Raw genomic sequence first — 20978 nt, 5'->3', positions numbered from 1 at the left:
TTATGGACACTTTTTTGCAGGGGCGCCATCGCTACATCCTGGGCTTTGCACCACCCAAGATGATCATGATGAGCCATTTCCCCCTTTACCAGAATGTTAATGGATGCAGCCAGACCTTTCTCCAGTGTTGACACAGCCCTGTGGAGGAAGAACTGGTCTGAGACTGTTGATTTCTCAATGTGTGACACTCCTGAATAATAAATAGTGTTTAATATTTGGAACATTATAGGTGGTGTTGATGAAGGGGTACTAGGAGTACAGCAGACACATATTGTACCACTGAGAACAACTAGTCCACAGTTCATAAAGAGGATTGTTCACTGGGTTACTTAAGTGTCCTTCCTTCACCACAGTGGAGCGACTCCGCCACCTCTTGGTCAATATCTAGAATAACACTCAAAGGCGGAAGAATTTCATAAATCACACGACAGCAATTCACTAAGACTGTGCAAGTTTCTCTCTTTCCCTCGTTCCTTCTCTCTTTGTTTCTCATTCATTCTCTCCCACATCCACTGATTCATTATCTGACACGTTGCCCTCCTATTTTTGTTCCCCCTCCTATTTCCCCCCCCATCCAGAAGGTGATGCTGATAGGAGGTTGTGTTGCAGTATGTCTGACCGTCCTCATTATTTCCCTCGCAGTTGGACTCAGTTAAGAAGTCCCTACAGAGCAGACAGGGCAGGAGGTGACGCCTCCTTCTCAGGGTCACATGTCAAGATATACTAATAATATAGTGGCCTCTGTATTGTGCAGCCAGCCAATATTTTACATTAACTTTGAAGTTTTCTAAACTAAACATTTGAAAACCTTGAGGGACTTTGTTGTGCTTTGTGTCTGTCATGTGCATGTTCTGCAGTACACTGAAGAGCTTTGCATGTTTTTTCTACGGGCGCTAAGATGTGTGTTGATGTTAACTGGTAATCAAAACAAGTGTGTGTTGAACAGTCCGTCTCTTAATGTATATAACATTGTGAACCTTTTAAAAATATGAACTGTACCTTGTTTATAGCATTAAAGGAATACTTCAACAAGTTGGCAAGTACACATATTTGCTTTCTTGCCATACATTTACTATACATGGTGTTATAGATTCTCTCATCCAGGTATTGGCTAAAAGCAAATAAGTGTTGAATTATTCCTTTATTCTATGGAGACTGTTGATTTCCCAGGGTTTAAATGTTGGACTTTGGCTGATGTGGACTGTGTTAAAAGACATGTTGTACAATTTAACTTTGCTTTAAAGTCACTATGTTGATATTTACAGAAAAACTCCCAGTAAAATCAGTGCAGTTTATATTTTACTTTCACCTTGTTTCAGAAAAAGCTACATGTTGCTGTGTGCCACATTAGCCTCTTTGATGCTACCAGCAGATGGCGCAAAAATTGACAATTCATATATTATAATCATAGTGGCTTTAAATATGGGAACACTCACGTCTGTGGTTTGTGTGAATATATTGTGTGTCGTTTCATGTGGAGCGAACAAAATGCAGGAACCAAATATTTGTGGTTTTACAAGTAGAGGATGTGGAAATGCTTCTGAACCACAGTCACACATCGTCAGATACATTCAAATCAAATAATCTCTTTCCAAACTGCTGTTCCTCTAAACTGCATTTTGTTCTATAGATCGTAAATATTAAAACACGTGTTAAAGTAAAGTCATATTTCTAACATGTTTTCCTCTGTTCTCCATTTGCTGCCATGGATGACCTTTTCTCTGTTGTTTTTAAACACTATACAGAAGAAAATTATGATTATTATATGCTGTGTGGTTCTGGGAATTGTCATTGCTTCCATCATTGGGGGAACGCTGGGCTGAACCCAGGCCACAGTCGCACTACTAGACACACAAATACACAGCAGAGCAAAAACACACAAGACAAGAACACACGACAGAGCAAAAACACAACAGATTCACATTTTCAGTTTCCTGTTTTATGAATGCAATCTATTACATGTCTAGCGTGCAGTGCGTTACATACTGAAGGACACATTTTGCAGGCGGTGTACAGGACCAGAGGTGTTGTTCGCATGAGTTGCTATTTTGTAAACGTGTGGTGCTGCAAACTGTTTATCTGAGTGTTGAGTGTTGTCGATATGATGTGTCAAAAAGTGAATTCTTGAAAGTTACTAAATGACATGTGAGACTATACTAATACATTCCAACTTCCAAATGTGACTCTTATTCAGTTGTAATGTCTATTTTGTGTTGTACAGGCCACTAATCTGCAGTGTTTCAAAGCCACGTTATCTATTAGACCTCCGTTTATTTACTTTATCTTTTTTTACTTTCTCTGATGTCCTCTACCTCCCTTCAAAAGCCCTGCATGGTTTAGTTTACACTAAAGCGGTGTTTGTTTTGCAAAGGTGAAAGGAGACACGTTGGATATTTTGCTATAGAATCGTCACACTGCCAAACTTTTCTAACTTCTCTCTTGTAGTTTACGTACGGAAGAGGATTAGGGTCACTGTAAAAAAAAAAAAAAATTTGACTTTTTTTTCCTCCACAATTCTGACTTTTTTCTCATAATTGTGACTTGAATATCATAATTAGGACTTTAAATACGGAATTCTGAATTTTTCACTGACTTTAATTCTGAGATTAAATTCAGAATTCTGAGGGAAAACGTCAGAATTTTGATAAAAAAAGTTTTTATTTTGAGGAAAAAAAATCTGAAATCTGAGAAAAAAGTTAGAACTCTGAGTGTCCTAAAAGTCTGGATTTTGATTTTTTTTTTTGGTCAAAATTTAAAAAAAAAATCTTTTTCCTCAGAATTCAGAATTTTTTCTCAAAAAGAAAAAAATCTGAATTCTGAGAAAAAAGACAGAATTTATGAAATAAAGTCATAAAACAAATGTCAGTGGTCCTGGTCCTCTTCCTTATTTATTTAAAGTAATGCTACTGCACTGTACTTATCTTCAACTGGCCTTACCGGTTGTGCAGCATTTCTGACCGTTGCTCCAGTGTTGGGTGTGACTGCGTGCATGCATACACGTGAAAGAGGAACTAGCGTGTTCATTTGTAGCTACATGTTTGAACGTACAGAGTGCCAGTCATGGGATGAGAAGATGAGTGCTTGTTACTAGCCACCTGTGTCTTTGTTTTGTATAAAGTGTAAACTGATGTAAAGCTCTCTAACACTGCCAGTATGTTCAAATAAGCTGTTAAAATGGAGTCTAGTCTGGTTGGATTGATAATTCTGATCTATTAGTGACAAACCCTTGTTGTTTTGTCTTTTTATAAACACCCCTGAGCTTTAAACAGAGCATATCCTTCTGTCAAGCTACTCTTGTTTATTTCTTTGTGTGAACTCGATGAGTAAGTGAAAGAATCAGCATGAACTCAATGAACCCTGTAAAAGACCGTCATATCAGTTTTCTGGCGACACATCAGACATGCACAGACTGCGACCGTGTAACCATGTTGCCTACTCAACTTGTTGCCTTTGTGTTGTATTGTGATGACATGGTTTTGTTTCTTTAATTTTAAGTTTGTTTTTGTTTCATTTTTTTGAGTAAAGTTTGTCTGAAAAATCACATTCAGAGTTTGTTGCATTGTTTTGCATTAGAGCTTTAAGAGTCTTATTCTCATGATTAACTAGAATGGCACTTGTACTCACTCATAGTTACCAGCCACCTAAACACGCATGATTTGTTTCATCAGGATCCATACATTATTCCCTGAGAAATTAACAGTGTGTCGAAAGACACCCTATCTCGCTGTGTTATTGAAAATCAGAAAAAATTCCTTTATCTGTCCTTTTATCTGAATCCACTCCGAAAGGTAATGAGGTGTATACATGGCACTACTACAGGCTGCCCTACATGCTGTTGTATACACTATACAGTATGTAATAGGGGGTCTTCAAGGGGTCCTTAGCCTGGAATACGTTGAAGACCCCTGCTCTAAATTGTAAGGCTAATATATATGCCTGTCCCCATGTCCTTTTTTTCGAGGCTCAGTTGTTCTCTGAGCATGAAGCTAACGCGAACTTCATTTTTTTTTTTCGTACTTCCCATTTTTGTAGGGGAACTCTCTCCTTTGCATTAACTCTTGTCTGGAGTCTGAAGTTCCTCTTTGCTCACAGTCAATCTGCTTCCTTTTCTAGTCTCAGACCTGCTGAGATATAACGTCACATTTGTTTGAAATAAACACATTAACTTCTAGTATTTAACATTTAGAATCAATACACCATACATCAGTAACACTTAACCAGCGTTTATTAACATATTTCATTTTCACAATCATGGCTGTTATCTCTAGACAACAACTATGAGTATTATTATTTTACGCAGACAAAAATCAGTATTTTACTTTGGTTAAATCGATTACATCATCTTAACCAGTTGGGAAAGAAGTGGTCAGATCCTGTAGACAAGTAAAAGTAGCACTACCACTTATTAAAAGTACTCGTAATAAAATAAATCATTACTTCAAGACGTTGAGAAATATTTGACTTTTTTTTGCTTCTTTGTCTATTGGAGTTATAAGCCGTGAAATTAAAGGGTAATCAACTTTACTCATTAACGTGTTTAGACCAGTGGACGACTTTTCAAAACATGGTTCCTACATTAACCACAATGCAACTTATCCACTGTGTGACATCAGTAGAGGCAATTAATTAGATAACATGCAGCTTCCTCTGGAACCACAAAAGGCTTTATACTACCTTTTCCAATACTTCCCAAGACCTGTAAACACACTTAAATGTGTAAAATTGTTGGACTTACCCTTTAACTCAAGTTAATTTTATAAAGACCGGTGTTACACATTGTCTCAAAGGAGGATAACTCACAACATCAGGCATTCCCAAAGCGTCAGTACTTGACGAGTTGGGAATGCAACTCAAAAATCAACTTTTCTTACAAATGGTACCTTTCAGAAAATATCCTTAAAAAAAACGTAATAATTCATAAAACAGAACAATTTCAAAACATCTGGAGAGCTGAATATGTTGATGTTAAGACACAATGTTGAAAAATGTTGTGAAGGTTCAAAACCTGGACAAAATTAATACAAACAAGAACAAAAGTAAATGCCCATTGATGTCAATATGTCCCATTAAAAATATCAATGAAATACATGAATGTATTAAAAAAGCACATCTTAGATTAGGATGAATTATGTTTACTGGAGCTAACACACCTTAAAGGGTAACTCCACCATTTTACACATTAAAGTGTGTTTACAGGTCTTGTGGGGTACTACTACATATGTGAAAAAGGTGATATAAAGCCTCCAGTGGAAGCTGCGTGTAATCTGATAATTTGCCTCCAGTGATGTCACTAAGTGGCTAGGTTGCATTGTGGGTAATGTAGGCACCTGGTTTTGAAAAACTGTCCCAGCAGAGCCAGAGATATTACCTTTTTTTATTCCACACATTCTTCTTCCTTTTGAAAACCTTGCGCCTACATTACCCACAATGCATCTTAGCCACCTGTGAGATCACTGGAGGAAATTCATCAGCTTACATGTAGCTTCTTCTGGAGAAACAAGACTTTATTATACTTTTTTCACATATGCAGTAGCACTTCCCAAGAACTGTAATTAATGTGTTTTTCTACGCAGCACTGGAATGAATTTCCTTACCTACCACCACATTTTTAGATGGTGAGAAATGAGAAAAAACAATATAGATAGAGAGAAAACCTCTATAGATCTTTAGAAAATGACTTGGGTGAGTGAGTTAATGGTAGTGTTTGCTGGTGTCTTGTAGCTTTTAAAAGGTTTAAAAGAGATGATAAACATTGCACGCGTTGCCTTGGCTGTAAAGGATGTCGAGCCTTACATGCTGTCAGTTTCATATAAAAAATATAAATGCAATTATTTAAGTACATTAGACATATGTGCCCCCCCACCCCTCTTACAAGGGAGCAAAACACCAAGACCCTGACCCCTGGGGCCCCTGGGCCTGTGCCCGTCAGCCCATTCAATGATCTATCCATTACTTTTTTATCAATTCAGACAGAAGCACCTCAGAAATCATTGCTTGCATAATTTTAAATGTGGTTACAGGTCTGTGTTAAACGACAGTGAATCCTGTCTCAGAGGCCTGGAAAGAAGTAGAAGTGCTTTATCAGAGTGTTTCTGTCTTTGGTTGGCATCTGTCTTTTGTGCTGAATAGCAAGGTCGCCAAAGCGTTGCATGATCTGTGAGAGAGAAACAGAACAGTTCATGAAATTGCAATCGTTTCCCACTGCGAGTTTCACACCCAGATGACTGTTTGCCAAACTTACTTTTCTGAAAAGTTCGTCAATGTGATCCTGATGTGCGAAGGTGTTGAATACCTCAACCACAAACTGGATAAGTAAAGACCCTTTAACTGGGTGTCTATATGAGACAGTATCTGCAGGAAAAACACGTAAAGGCAGAAAATATATTCAGTTTTTGTCATGAAATGTAACTATTCTTCACTGTTTTCAAAGCTGATTATGGATTTTAATCTTGCATGTGTTATCAGCTGTCGAATAAGATCTGATAATATTTAAGTGAACTCACCAGGGGTGCAGGAGAGAAGAGGACAGAAGTCTTTTTCGCTGTGCACAAATTTCACACTATCCTCGTCTAGGTTTTCTTCATCAGCAGGTGTGAATGGACCTGGCTGTTTCACATCATCACAGCACTCAGCTGCGCTTGCACCATCACTAACAAGTACTGCTCCGCCTTTCTCTGAAACATTTGCAACATGATTTTAATACAGTGCATGAGAAGACAAGACTCCTCAATGAATCTTTTTCCATGTTTGTTGTATATCTTATATCTATATCTGTAAGAGTAGATGAGCGTCACCTCCTCTGCAGGCCTGGATGATGATGATCTTGGGTTTGTCCATCAGTGCTTTACATTTCTCTGGGCCCAACTGTTTGAAAATGTCGTTGATGGGGAACTCATCTGGTTCCTCATCACCAGATGTCTCTTTTTTCCAGTCGACACCGAGGACAGCTCCCAGTTTCCCATGAGACATGATAACCACCACCACACTGTCCGTCTCTTTGAGTTTCGGATGTTCAGAGAACTTGCTGATAGCAGCATCAATGGCCTGTAAAGCCCAAAAAAATTAAATATCAGTGACTGTGTCACCAAATCAACCACACAAAAGTATGTTTTTTTTATCTCCCTTTTTATAAAGTACCTTTGCTGTGAGGTTTGTGTGTTTCACCACCTCGTAACCCAGACCTGTGAGCAGTTTCTCCATGTTCTCTTCATCTCTCTCAGCACCTTTTCTGTTGAGACTCTCATCAGTAAACTTGATATTAGTGATTAGCAGAGCCACACGACTCTTGATGGAGATTTTGGTCCCAGGGTAAATCTGAAAAGCAAATATGAAGAAAGAAAGTTAAACAAAAATGTACCACATTTCTCAACATGATCATTTACTGGAAGTCTGTACATCATAGACCCTAATAAGGAAACTATTTTATTCCCACTTATTGCACAACATCTTCTATAGAGAAGTGGGAAACTGAGATGCACAGGAACCAACTTCAAGGGTAACTTTGATATGTTTTCACCATATTTTCCCATGTTTTTGTGTCAAAGTGACTAATGGGGACAACAACATTAGACTGCTACTGCTACATTGCCTCGGGGCAGTAATGTACTGTCAAGTATATCCACTGAAAGCGCCTGTTTTTTACATTAAGATTGCCCCCATGTTCGAAAAACGCCCTCTCGGATGCCCTTCCAGGGGACAAAACGTGTTAAAGTTCCCTCGCTTCACTATAAATATGTAATGACTTTCTGTGCGCTGGTGCCCCATCGCATACAGCTGGTGCTCTTTTTTTATTTTTTCCGCCCCTGCCCCCCAAACATTCTGAGTCCGCCACTGCTCAGATATCTGACAACATTATGGAAAGGATTCCTAAAGAAATAGATGTTTTAGTTTAATAAGAAGTATCCACTGTCATTCTTTCAAAAGCCGCCAGAGTCCATTTGCAGAACCAGTAATCTTATCATTGTAAAACATACGTAATTCAAACTTAATTCAAACTCTGCAAAACCTTTCTTTTCACTCTTCCAACAGTTATCAACTCTGGTTTGGTCTAAATGAACCCTTAAGCTGTGAAAATATTATAGATAGTTGTTTGTGATTGTTGGAACAGTGGAAAGATGGACCAGGACTGGTCTGGTTAGTTTCATTTTGCTTCTGTCGAGTTTGAAGGAAGTGTGATAAAAATGTTTCTACAAATGGAGTTTGGTGTCTTTGATGAGAACGATGGCAGCTGATTCTGGTTCAGCAAAAATGATCTTAGTCTTTAACAGAAAGGTCTATCTCTGTGGGGACCCTGGAGGTCAATCTGTCAGAAACTAAGAATAACAATGTGAGCTTAAAATAATCGTCCCCATCAGTCACTTAGACATGATACAAACATGGGAAAATAGAGTCCAGATTGAAAAATAAAGAACAAAGAAGTTCCCCTTTCATCTTCTTGTTGCAGTAAAACTAGTTTCCCCACTGTTTCCACCACTAACAAATAGCTGAGGGTCAATCTATCCGTTAAGACCATGTGAGATATTTGATACGGCTTTTATGAACGACTAACATCTTTTTTGTTCTGTTTCTCGCTCCAGAATGACTCTTTGACGGCGATGAGCGAGGTCGACCATTCCTCCTCCTTCTGGGGCTCTGCAGCTGGGAACAGCAAAACATTTCTGTTAGAAATGATGTACTTCTTTTTGTGTACACACCTGTATTCATGTCAGTGTTAAAGTATAAAAACAGTTTGAATTTTAAAAAAAGGATGAATCTCTGGCTGAAATGTGTCAGATCACCTGGCGGAGCAGGTTGATCACAGGACAGACCCAGCTTGGAGTAAAGTGTATCATCTCTGTCTTTAATGTGAACGATCAACTTCCTGCTGGCTACGTCTCCTTTCTTCTTCACAGTGTCGATGAGGCCTCGTGCCTGGTCCGCTCTGCTGGTGTTCTCCTCGAGTATTGATTCTCTTTCTCCATCGTTCAAGACACCATCATCTAACATGTTGTCCAGGAGCTGACGGATTATTGGTTTGGACACACTATCCACAAATCCACTCCTCACCCTGCCAAGCTCCTTAGCTAGAGGACAGAATATGAAACAAAAACAGTTACACTGTTGGAAAATTTGGGTAATTAGAGGTACGAACATAATAAGAAACATTGCTGCTCTGTGAAAACTAAATATCTGTGAAATGCCAAGCACAGAAAAACGTTGTGTTTTCAGATTTATGACAATGTGTTTTCACATAATCCAATTGTTTTTTTAAAGGTTTGTTTGATTTCCATTTCATATATTTGTAACGCTCAAAATGAACAAATTTGGAAATTTGTTTTGGAAAAAAAGAAATGTTTTGGAAAAAATTCACTCATTTTAATAATCTTAATTCTTAAATCAAATAATGTGAAGCTGCATTAATTAATATACTAAATAGTTATAGTAGAAAAGTGGCACCATCTACGTATAGATTGGTTCCCTGTAATCCTTGCTTTCACGATGCTATTCCATATTTTTCCCAGAAAAATAAGATTGAATAGAGAGCCGAAGTCACGCCCCTTCCAGTTTCCCTCATGGGTCTTTATTTAGGAAAACTTTGTACGGTAGTGAATGGAGAGAGAGAGAAATCATTTTTCGATCCCGCTTGAACTGTGACATGAACTACACTTATGATGCTTGTCATTTTAAAATATAATTTTCCAAGTCAAGAAAGTTTGTCATAAAACTAATATAAGACTGAAAATACGTTATTATAAAGACTACACAGCCAACAGTCTCGTAGTGATGTCGTCTCGTTGAACGCTTACCAAAACCTGTAACTTAAACGTTGTAGATCTGCTCCTGTATATTTATAATTGTATAATTCTTTGTTTTTCCAACATTGGGGGTGTACAGACCCCCCTGATTACCGTTTATGAGCTGGTGCCCTTTAGATTTTCATCGGCCCTGCTCCTCGAACATCCTGTTTCCGCCACTGCTTTAGTATATAATGTCCTGTGGGCTGAGGCTTGTGGCTTCCTGTTCCTGCAGTGTGCAGAAAATAAACCTACTTACAGCTACCACCCAATGCGTTTTTCCTGCTTCATTCGAACAGCTGAAAGCTTTAACTTTGTGTTTGTCACATTTACACATCACAGTATGGATTATTAGACCATCAGTGACCAGATACTACTTCAGTAGAAACCTCTCCGGTCTGACATGCCCAACTTTGGACACTACAGAGCTCAATTTACAGGACACCGGGTATCACGCTTCTCATTTCAATAAAGTTTTGTAGACATTTTGAAAAACCTAACGAAGGTTGCATCATATTGTTTTCTTTGCTTTCTTTCTTTTTTCTCCAACTAATTGAAGCGCAAACCATGGCGGGCACGAGCGGCTGCAAACTGAAACCAACGCGTGGCACAAAACCAAACGCAGAAGTTTGACAAGACAGACTTTGTAAAACAGAGGCAGAAATCATATTTGTAAAACAGAGACAGAAATCATATTTGTAAAACCTCACCCCCCTCACATCACAGCCCGCTGACATTAACATCTTATATAATCTGTTGGCTGATCGCCCGCATGTTGCCGCCAACATACACTGTAACTTATCCATGAAAACGCGTTCAGATCGTCGACTCTTACCTGCCATTTCTCAAATCTCGTCACAGAAAAACTCTCGAAACTGATCTCATTCGACCTGAAGAGATCCTCAGCGTCCTGCAGCCTGTGTGTAACCTGTGCGTAATGCGTAACTGGTTTGGGGTGATAACGGTGCTTCCTCCTTCACGTGAAGTAACCTACTTTCAATGACCGGCCCCACAGCTCGCTGTAGATTTGTATCATTGCGTCAGACTAACAAAGTGGTGGGTTGGAAAAGTGAACCACATCTCCAGATGGTGCCTACAACGTGTCGTTGCGCGCTTATCTTTACCCATATCTGAAATAGTTCAAACTCTCACATGAACCTCGGTTGTTTTCTAGATTAATTATTAAACTCAAAGGGCACTTTTGTATCTGGGAATGACAACGTTCATGCAGCACTGATTACAACAGGAATCCACAATGGAAATGTAGATTACAAAAAATATAAGATGGTAATACGCACACAAGTTTGTTTTTTCCTGTAAAGTTCAATGAAACATTACAGGTTTATCTCATAGCAAAGGGATTGTAACCAGGGGTGGCATAATGTATGTGTACAATACACAACAGGATACATTTATCATTTCTAATTATGTTAACATTACGGTAGTTCGGAAGTGGCAAAAGTACATATAGCCTTTACTCAAGTAGAAGTACAGATAGTAAAAACAAAAAAAAGGAAAAGTAGAAGTACTGATTCAACTTCTTTATCAAGTAAAAGTAATCAAGTACAGGCTCTGAAATGTACTCAAAGTATACAAGTAAAAGTATCCCTCTGAAGGACATTTCTGTGCAAACCTGACTGAACCTCACGTCAAAGATTATCCTATTCTCCCATGAAGAGGATCTAATTACATTATAAGTCAATGCACTTCATTCTTACTGACATTTCTCCTCGAGAAAACATCATTTGGTACTTTCTTTTATCTGATTATCACAGTATCACACAAAATATTTGCACATTTTATAACTTCACCTCCCCCCTGAAAAAGATTAGAAAAAGGCATTTAAATCCTGTTTAATAGCTTCGATGTCAGTTTTACAATGAACAGATACGTCTTGTCCCAGTACAGGATGTTTTTAGTCTTAGAATCTGCAAGAAAGTTTTATTTCTATTTGTGCCAAATATCACACAACCCCTGATGGTCACATGGCAGATCAATTCAATCAAGCTAAAAAATGACATATTCACTAAAAACAGAGACTTGATTTGCGTAGATATTTAAGACATTAAGTCAAATTAAATTAAGTTAAAAAAGTTAAATTAATGGAATTATTTTGCAGTAAAACTATAGATTTTTAACATTATACAGAGAGACGGCAAGTCAGTTTTCTTATAGAGCTTTAAAAACCATCACTCTTCCTTTACTCCGTCCACAGAGCATCAGCAGTCGGGATGAGTGTGAATGACCGGTGCTGCTCCTCTTGGGACTCTGTGGCTGGAAACAGCAAAACACAACATCACTGCTGTCAGACCATACTGTTCAAAATGGTGTATTTGAGATATTATATATAACAAATCCCATGAAAACCAACAAAGAATAGATAAACTAGAGCTCTGTTGTTGTCCGAAAACTATTTAAACACACAAGTGCATTGCAGTTTATTATGAAACACATTCTACCTTTTCTATTTCACTATTAATCGTGACATGTCAGCTCACCTGGTGAGTTACAAAGATTGACCACCGGTCTGACGCAGTAAATTGTAAAGTGTCGGATCTCTGCTCTCAAGGCGAGAGATCATCTTCCCACTGGCTACATCTCCTTTCTTCTTCACCGTGTCAATGAGGGCTCGTGCCCTGTCTACTCTGGTACGATTTTCCTCCAGTATGGACTCTCTCTCCCCGTCGTTCAAGATACCATCCTCTGAAAGGTCGTCCAGGAGCTGATTGATCAGCTCTTTGGATGCCTTCTCCACAAAAGCAGTCCTCACCGAGGCAAGCTCCTTATCTAGAAGAAAGTAAAATGATACCTCTAAAGTTTAGGTTATTCAGGGGAGAGTTAAAAAAAGAAAAGAAGACATAGCCTATTACCAACAAACTCACTCCAGAAAGCTCCTTATCTATTATGAAGCAAAACATTTAAAATCTTCACTGCTGTGTGGAGCCATTTCATTTTCCTTTTTCTGTTTTTTTTTTAACACAAGTCCCCATCTTCTTCAGTTGTTTACAAGAATGCTGCCAAGCTGTTTTTGCGTCTGAAATGTTTTGAGGACTACAAAGCTTCCCTTCCCATCAGTACAGGGGCGAGAAGATGAGGACTTTTTTGAGTGAATTCTTCCTTTAAGCACAAGTTGCAATGCCATCCTGTAAAAATACTAATTTACAAGATGGGGTTCTTGATCCATAACACAATGCATCATATTCAGGGTTGGAAGTAACTAATTATAACTACTGAAAATACTGTAATTAAGTCATTTCTTGAGGGGTACTACGTCTGTAATTGTACTTGTACTCATGTATGCACTACGGCATGTTTTCTACTTAGTTACTTTGAAATCATGAGTAACAACTTTCTTAATAAACAGGACTGAGCCACGAACAAGTCAAAGTGAAACTAATAGCTATGTATTTTAAAAAACAGACGATCCACCTACAGTATGGAGCCAATCTGATGAAATAAGAGATGTATTGTGTGAACATCTTTGCTGATATCTGCCTGGTCCTGACTGACTGGAGGATTCAATTCTTAAATTCATAATAGTTTGTTTCCTGCTGATGTGCCTTGACCCGGAATTAACCATGCAGCTGTGCGCGCTTCACTCGGAAACGCCCGGTAATCTCAAAGTTAACAAGTTGCTTTGCTCGACTCACCACGTGAAAATAATCCGAGGTAGGCTACAACAAATATCACCAGACAGTAGTGATCAAAGAAAAGACAAAAACAGATGATCCCAGCTTTCTTTACACTGTCTATACACATAGATCACTTTCCCACGCTGGCTGATCGCCAGTATTACATCACCGCCGACTTATAACTTGACTTGTGCCCGTACTGTTGCTTTCAACGTGCATTTTAGACCACAAACCCTCTTACCTGCCATCACTCATACACGTCCCGTCACCGATTCGTGAGCTATAGATTAAAGTCCAACGCCTTTACTTTGGCGCCCAAACTCCTCCCTGCGCGTTTGGAGTGCGTAAAGCCTCACTTGGAGACGTTCACGTCGACAAAAGTGATCAGTTAATAACAGTTTTTACCAATAGAACACGGTGCAACACTGCCGGATTGTTTTTAAAAATATATATATATAGGTAGCACCAAACAACACGGAATCATCTGGCTTGTGTGTCCAGATGTTGGCCAGAGGACATGGGGCGGAGTCAGGAGTCTTCTCCTGCATTGTCTCCCTCTTTCTTCACCAAAGCCCCGTTAGTGCTCACATACTGTCCTGTACAGTGGAGCCTCATTTTAAAGGTGGTTGTACCTCATGTATTTCTATTTTCTGTGACTTTATGTTTTTACTCCAACATTTCAGAGGCAGATACTACTTTTTACTCCACTATTTATCTGACAGATATTATTACTTGCTTTGCAGATAAAGATTTCCCATGGAAAACCAAGGAGCAGCTCACAAACATGTCGCATTGCTGTAGATTAAACTAACAGGAGGCCAATATTAAGTATTCAAAGGGTAACTCCGCAAATTTTACACATTACTCAGGTTTACAGGTTTACTACTGCATATGTGAAATAGTAGTATAAAGCCTTTTGTGGCTCCAGAGGCAGCTGCATGTAATCTGATAAATTACCTCCAGTGATGTCACTCAGTGGCTGAGTTGCATTGTGGGTAATGTAGGAACCCGATTTTGAAAAGGAAGAATGTGTGTTTATCAGATTACATGCAGCTTCCTCTGGAGCCACAAAAGGCCTTATAATACTTTTTCTTCATGTGTTGTACTACAAGACCTGTAAACACGCTCTAAAATATACAATTGGTGGAGTTACCCTTAAAATGTACCTTCAACTATTTACGAGAATAAAATTGTCATGATTCTGGTGCATCTGTGGTTTCCTGTTTTACCCTCATATGTCATGTTTTGTTTTTATTTTTGTTTTGTAATAAGCCATTGTGTGTGTGTGTGTGTGTGTGTGTGTGTGTGTGTGTGTGTGTGTGCGCTCCCTCATGTCTTTGTCAGTTCATCCTGTGTCATTCTCCTCCTGTGCCCGTTCCCATGTTTTCCAGTGTCTCCCCGTGGTATGTTTTCTGGTTTTAGTTTCTCGCTTTATTCCTTGCGTTTTTCCTGAATTGTCCTTTGCTTTTCTGTTGTACGTTTTTGAGTTTTTGTGTTGCTACTTATTGTTGTAGTATTCAGCTTTTGTTCAATAAAGCTCATCTTTTGTTCCTGCATCATGCAAACAAGATGGAACACACAGGGATGCAAATTGCATTTGCATCTTGCATTTGGGTCCACAACTTTATTTTACCAAAACACCAGAAAGGTGCAAATGCAAAAAACTCAAACAAAGTACAACAAAAAGCAAAGTACAAATCAGGAAAAACTCAAGGAATAAAATGAGAAACTAAAACCAGAAAACATACCTCAAGGAGACACTGGAAAACATGGGAACAGGCACATGAGAATAACCAGGTGAATTACCAGGAGAATAACTAGGTGACTCACACAGGCGGATAACCCAGGAGAGTAACACAGGACAAACTGACAAAGACATGAGCGAGCACACAGACTTTATACACACACACAGGCTAATTACATAACAAGACAGGAGTCACAGAAAAAGGGAGGGAAGTTAAACAGTGGGAGGAAATGAAAAGAAAAACATGGCACATGAGGGTAAAACTTCAAAATAAAACAGGAAGCACAACCAGAATCATGACAAAAATGCTGCTTACAAGTTTATCCATCAGTAACATTCACCCAATAATATAACAAATAACTCAGAGGTCATCCTTATGCATAATACTTTTACAGTACAGTAATGGAGCACTTTCACAATGTGGTACTTTTACTGAAGAATCCAAATACTTGAATTTAATTAACAGCTACTAGTTACTCTGCAGACCATGTAACAAAATAAATGGCGCAAAATACTGCAAATGTTCACTCAGATGTGTTACATTTTTTTATTTCAGTGAACCCATTTGACCCAGCATGTGTTACCACACAACCCAACAATGTGTTTACAGATATAACCCAGCACTTATTGAGTGTACAAGTTTGCTGTCTGACAGTTTAAGTATTTAAAATGAAACCTGGTATTTTTAAAAAAAATTTTTTTTTACATGTTTTTCTTTTAAAAGTACCCTATTTGCATACATGTTTGTGGTAATTGTACTTAACTTGAATATTTCAATTTAATTCAACTAAATATTTCCAGCCCTATATATTTGAAATATCCTACTTATTACTCCACTACTACAGCTTTACTACTGGTAACCTTTCAGATTAAGATTTGACATTAAAAAAAACAAAACATATAATTCATAAAATACAATAAATCATTAAAGATTTAACAAGTGGTTCACATTTTTTAAGGCTTGCAGCCTGTTACAAAACAGCCATCTTTGGGGCCGTCTGTCACGTCTCACAAGAGAAACATTCCCCTCTTCACCATATATTTATTTTCAATTATTGTTGGAGGCCTGGAGAGGTGGCTCGTCCGGAAAGAAGTAGAAGCGCTTTGGTAGATTGTATCTTTCTATGGTTGGCATCTGTAAATCGTTGTCAATGGAAAAGTTTTCAAAGCGTTGTATGACCTGTGAGAGAGAAACAAATAGGGGATGAATTTAAGCAACGCTAAGACAAATACAACAAGAGCTTGACAAGCATGCTTCACATCCAAATGACAGTTTGCAAAACTTACTTTTGTGAAAAGTTCCTCAATGTGATCCATACGTGCGCTGGTGTTGAATACTTCAACCACAAACTGGATCAGACAGGACCCCTTAACAGGGTCTCTGTATGAGACAGTATCTGCAGTGAAAACACACAGAAACAGAAGATGTATTTAGTTCTATTACATAATGTAACTACGTGTCTGTATATCAAAACTTAATTGACACCCTCCAGCCAATTAGAATCGAGAATTCACCCAGACCATGTATAATATCTGATAATATTTAAGTTAACTCACCAGGGGTGCAGGAGAGGAAATAAATGAAGTCTTTTTCTCTGTGCACACGTCGCAAAGAACTGCCCCTTTGTTCACCAGCAGACGAGGATGGACCCGGCTGGACCACATCGTTACAGGGTTCAGCTGCGTTTGCGCCATCTTTAACAAATACTGATCCGTCCTTCCCTGAAACGCATTTGGCATATTTTCAATACAGAGCCTGAAATCCTTGCTCATGTTTGTTGTTTTTCTTATATCTATACATGTAAGAGTAAATGAGCGTCACCTCCTCTGCAGGCATTGATGATGATGATCTTGGGTTTGTCCATCAGCGCTTTACATTTCTCTGGGCCCAAGTGTTTGTAAATGTCGTTGATGGGGAACTCATCTGGTTTCTCATCACCAGATGTCTCTTTTTTCCAGTCGACACCGAGGACAACTCCCTCTTTCCCGTGAGACATGATAACCACCACCACACTGTCTGTCTCTTTGAGTTTCGGATGTTCAGAGAAGTCTCTGATAGCAGCATCAATGGCCTGTAAAACCAAAAATATTAAATATCAGTGACTGTGTCACCAAATCAACCACACAAAAGTATGTTGTTTTTTTTATCTCCCTTTTTATAAAGTACCTTTGCTGTGAGGTTTGGGTGTTTCACCACCTCGTAACCCAGACCTTCGAGCAGTTTCTTCATGTTTTTCTCATCTCTCTCAGCACCGTCTCTGTTTAGTCTCCTATTAGTAAACTTGATATTAGTGATTAGCAGGGCCACACGATTCTCAATGGACTCTTTGGTCACAGGGTAAATCTGAAAAACAAATTTAAAGGAACATGTTGATGAAGGTTCTCAGGCATCCAGGTCATGGTACTTCTAAGTGCTGTATCGTAGGCAACTGGACTTGTTTCAGTTTCTTGAAGACGTCTCACTTCTCATCCAAGAGGCTTATTCAGTTCTAACTAACTGGAGGGGAGTTGCAGGCTTTTAAACTCTGTGTGGGAGTGTCCTTACAGAGTCGCTAAGGACACGTGTGAGAGTTTCAGAGTCGTAAGGGCCACTTGTGGGTTGTTGACTCAACCGGCCTTCATATGGGTTGCTGGGGCTAGGTGAGCCCAGGTGTGAATGGTCGTTAAGCTGATTGGAGAGGAAACTCAGTACTGCATTGAAGGTGGCTGATAAGTAATAAGTAATGTCTTAGGCCACCTCCACTGTTACTGCAAAGACAGTTGTTCACGTTTGACATAGATACATTCCTTCACAGGAGGGCCAACAAGAGGTGAAACGTCTTCAAGAAACTGAAACAAGTCCAGTTGCCTACGATACAGCAGGTTAAACAAGTTAAACAGGCTAGGTGAACTGGGATGTGCAGGAGTCAACTTTGAAATGGCTTTTATGAATTACTAACATTTATGTCATTCAGTTTCTCAACCACTGACACAATGATAGATGACATCATGGGGCTAGAGATGAGCGAGGTCAACCATTCCTGCTCCCTCTGGGGCTCTGTAGCTGGGAACAGCAAAACATTTCTGTTAAAATGATGAACTTCTTATGTGTAATAGCGGTTTGAATAAAAAATAGGATGAAATGTGTCAGCTCACCTGACAGAGCAGTTTGACCACTGGACAGTTTAGAGTAAAGTGTAGGATCTTTGCTTTTAATGTTAGCGATAATCTTCCTGCTGGTTTCATCTTGTTTCCTCTGAAAAACACATGTTAAATGTATCGAAATTAACGCGTTATATTCACAATCCTAAAAATAACATTAAACCCTTGATGCAGTAAACTAGTTTTCCCCATTATTTCCACTACTGGCAAATAGCTGAGGGTAAATCTATCGGTTAAGACCATATGGTATGTTTGATATTGCTTTTATGAATTACTAACGTATATTTCATTCAGTTTCTCAACCACGGATGCAATGATAGCTGCTGCGTTGGTTTGAGAGATGAGCAAGGTCGACCTTTCCTCCTCCATCTGGGGCTCTGCAGCTGGGAACAGCAAAACACTTCTGTTAAAAATTATGTACTTCATTTTGTGTACACACCTGTATTCATGGCAGTATCCAGGATATCAGTTTGAATCAAAATGAGACTCACCTGGTGGAGCAGGTTGGCCACGGGACAGACCCAGTACAGAATAAAGAAAAGGGTCTACGCGTTGAATGTGAGAGATAAACATCCTGCTGGCTTGGTCTCCTTTTCTTCTCACCATGTCAATGAGACGTCGGGCCTGGTCTGGTGTGGTTCTGTCGCAACGTATACAGTCGTACTCCTCATAATGCAAAATGTGGTCTTGTAAAATGTGGTCCAGGAGCTGAAGGATAACTGGTTTGGACACCCTACACACAAAATCTCTCCTCACCATGGAGAGCTCATCTAAAAGAAAGAATATGAAGCGTGGAGATTAAACTTCTCATGTTAAGGTTATTCAAGGGAAGAGGAAGATGAACAAGACACATTAACAACAAACTCACTCCTGAAAGCTTCTTATCTAAAGAAATCATTATGAAGAAAAGAGTATTAGGTAAGTACTTATCTTACAGAACAATCCCCTTTAAAGTTTTACATTATAACATAGATGTAGCCTATAAATAAGTACATAGGATCACCATTAATTATGTATTTTACATTTTAATATCGTAACTGAGTTAATTGTACCAACTTTATAAACCGACTGGTTATTTGGTCCATAACACAAAGCATCATATATGTTGTTTTGTTTGTATGATCTGCATAGTAACGACTGCTACCAGGACATGTACTGTAGTAAAAACATCAATATTTGCCTCTGAAGTGTGAGGAAGTATAAAGTAGCATGAAAAGGAAATACTCAAGTTCCTCAAAATTTAAATAAGTACAGTGTTCGCCCTTTCGACCAATGCCAGTACTTAACATATATTGTCTTTAGTAAATAAGTCAGTAAAACTTAATTTCAATTAAATTAATCTCTAATCTGTGTTGATAGGCTGCAACATAAGCTTGTGGTTACATAAAAAAAAACAGGTTTCAACCTTTTGGGTCAAACAGCATGTAAATCAATCTTCATGAAGAAATAACTCTTTATAAATAGAACTCAGCTAGTAACTAACAGAATTACATTTAGCATCTGGATTTAGATTTAACATTTAGATTTAATGTTTAAGATTTAGATTAACATTTAACATTAAACATTAAACATCAAGATTTAACATTTAGATTTAGAATTTTGATTTAACCTTGTGAGGAAGATTAGATAAATATTTAAACTATCTCAGTTTGAAATTTGCAGTCATTTTTTTTACTTTTCTTGCCACATACGACTTCAGATGTGAGCCACGAGTCAAAGTGAAACTAAACTGTATTATATTTTAAAAGCAAACGATTTACCGACAGTATCAAGACAATCTGACGAAAACTCAAAGGCTGTGACATTATTGTGTTGTGTGAACATCTTTGCTGATATTTGCCTGATTGCAGGATGGTTCATCTTAAACTCTAAATAGTTTGTTTCCTGCTTCTCCTGCAGCTGTGCGCTTCATGGGGAAACGCCCTGATAGCCTCACAGTTGCTTTTTTCTCGACTCATATATAACTTATAACTTGAGTTTTGTGCCTGTACTGTTGCTTTAAAGGACCACAGATCTTACCTGCCATCGTGTCACAGATTCTTGGGCTAGATGAAGAACGAGATGAAGGACGATCGTGGACAAAGCCTAACTTGGAAATGTTCTGGTCAACTAAGCGGTTATTTCACGTCCCACCCAGTACTCAAGATGATAAGTTGTTACCCCTCCCCACTTTGAGAGGGGGACATAACAGGGGAGGAGTAGTGCATACTGTACAAAAGGAAATGAAGGATACAAATCATCATTGTAATTGTTACTGCAGTGCCACCATCACATTCATACAAATGGTTTCCTGATAACTGTGTGAGATGTTATAGTTTACTTAACAGAAAACGACAAAAGTCATTGCTGGTGATATTTCATTAGATTTGTGGCTCCATGTGTTGGATTTTTGATTTGCAATCCAAAGATGATTTCAATGGGATACAAGGTCTGTGTAAATTCAGAGGGCCAATGCACTTGTTGCAGCTCGTGCGTAGCAGGCGCCCTCCTGTGGTGTTTATGTATAAGTGGAAGTGATATTTAAAAAAGATAGTCCAGTATAATGCAGAACAGTGTGGTATTACAGTATAAGAATGTACGGATAAGTTAAAAGAGGATGAGGCACTGAAGGCCAACTCATTATAGATAATGCAATTTAAATACTAATAGTAATACTAATACTAATACTAATAATAATAATAATAATAA

At 38.5% G+C, this 20978-nt stretch overlaps 2 protein-coding genes across 3 annotated transcripts in view; one reads left to right on the top strand and one right to left on the bottom strand.

Moving 5' to 3' along the window:
- The window catches only part of stx1a (syntaxin 1A (brain)), a 69461-nt gene extending 59421 nt beyond the window's left edge, over positions 1-10040 (top strand). Inside the window, exon 10 of one of the 2 annotated variants that reach the window (XM_073483205.1) lies at positions 8577-10040. In XM_073483205.1, the coding sequence (XP_073339306.1) occupies positions 8577-8714 (138 nt within the window). In that variant the 3' untranslated portion in view covers positions 8715-10040. Of the gene's footprint in view, positions 1-578; positions 3542-8576 lie in introns of those variants that run through there. The other variant, XM_073483215.1, reaches the window with a different exon arrangement.
- A 5243-nt stretch (positions 10041-15283) lies between these two features.
- On the bottom strand, positions 15284-20432 carry LOC141010311 (caspase a-like). Its single transcript, XM_073483194.1, has 10 exons — positions 20310-20432; positions 18782-19060; positions 18570-18673; positions 18285-18384; positions 18089-18192; positions 17317-17493; positions 16972-17221; positions 16707-16871; positions 16437-16546; positions 15284-16329 (listed from the first exon to the last, which is right to left on the bottom strand). Exons 1-10 carry the CDS (start codon positions 20314-20316, stop codon positions 16198-16200), a joined length of 1428 nt encoding a protein of 475 aa, XP_073339295.1. The 5' UTR covers positions 20317-20432; the 3' UTR covers positions 15284-16197.
- Positions 20433-20978: the final 546 nt, after the last annotated feature.

The sequence above is a fragment of the Pagrus major genome, chromosome 2 (genome assembly GCF_040436345.1).
Source record: "Pagrus major chromosome 2, Pma_NU_1.0".
Taxonomy (NCBI): Eukaryota; Metazoa; Chordata; class Actinopteri; order Spariformes; family Sparidae; genus Pagrus; species Pagrus major.
The sequence above is the reverse complement of the archived record's forward strand: the minus strand, read 5'-3'. Positions and strand labels throughout refer to the sequence as shown.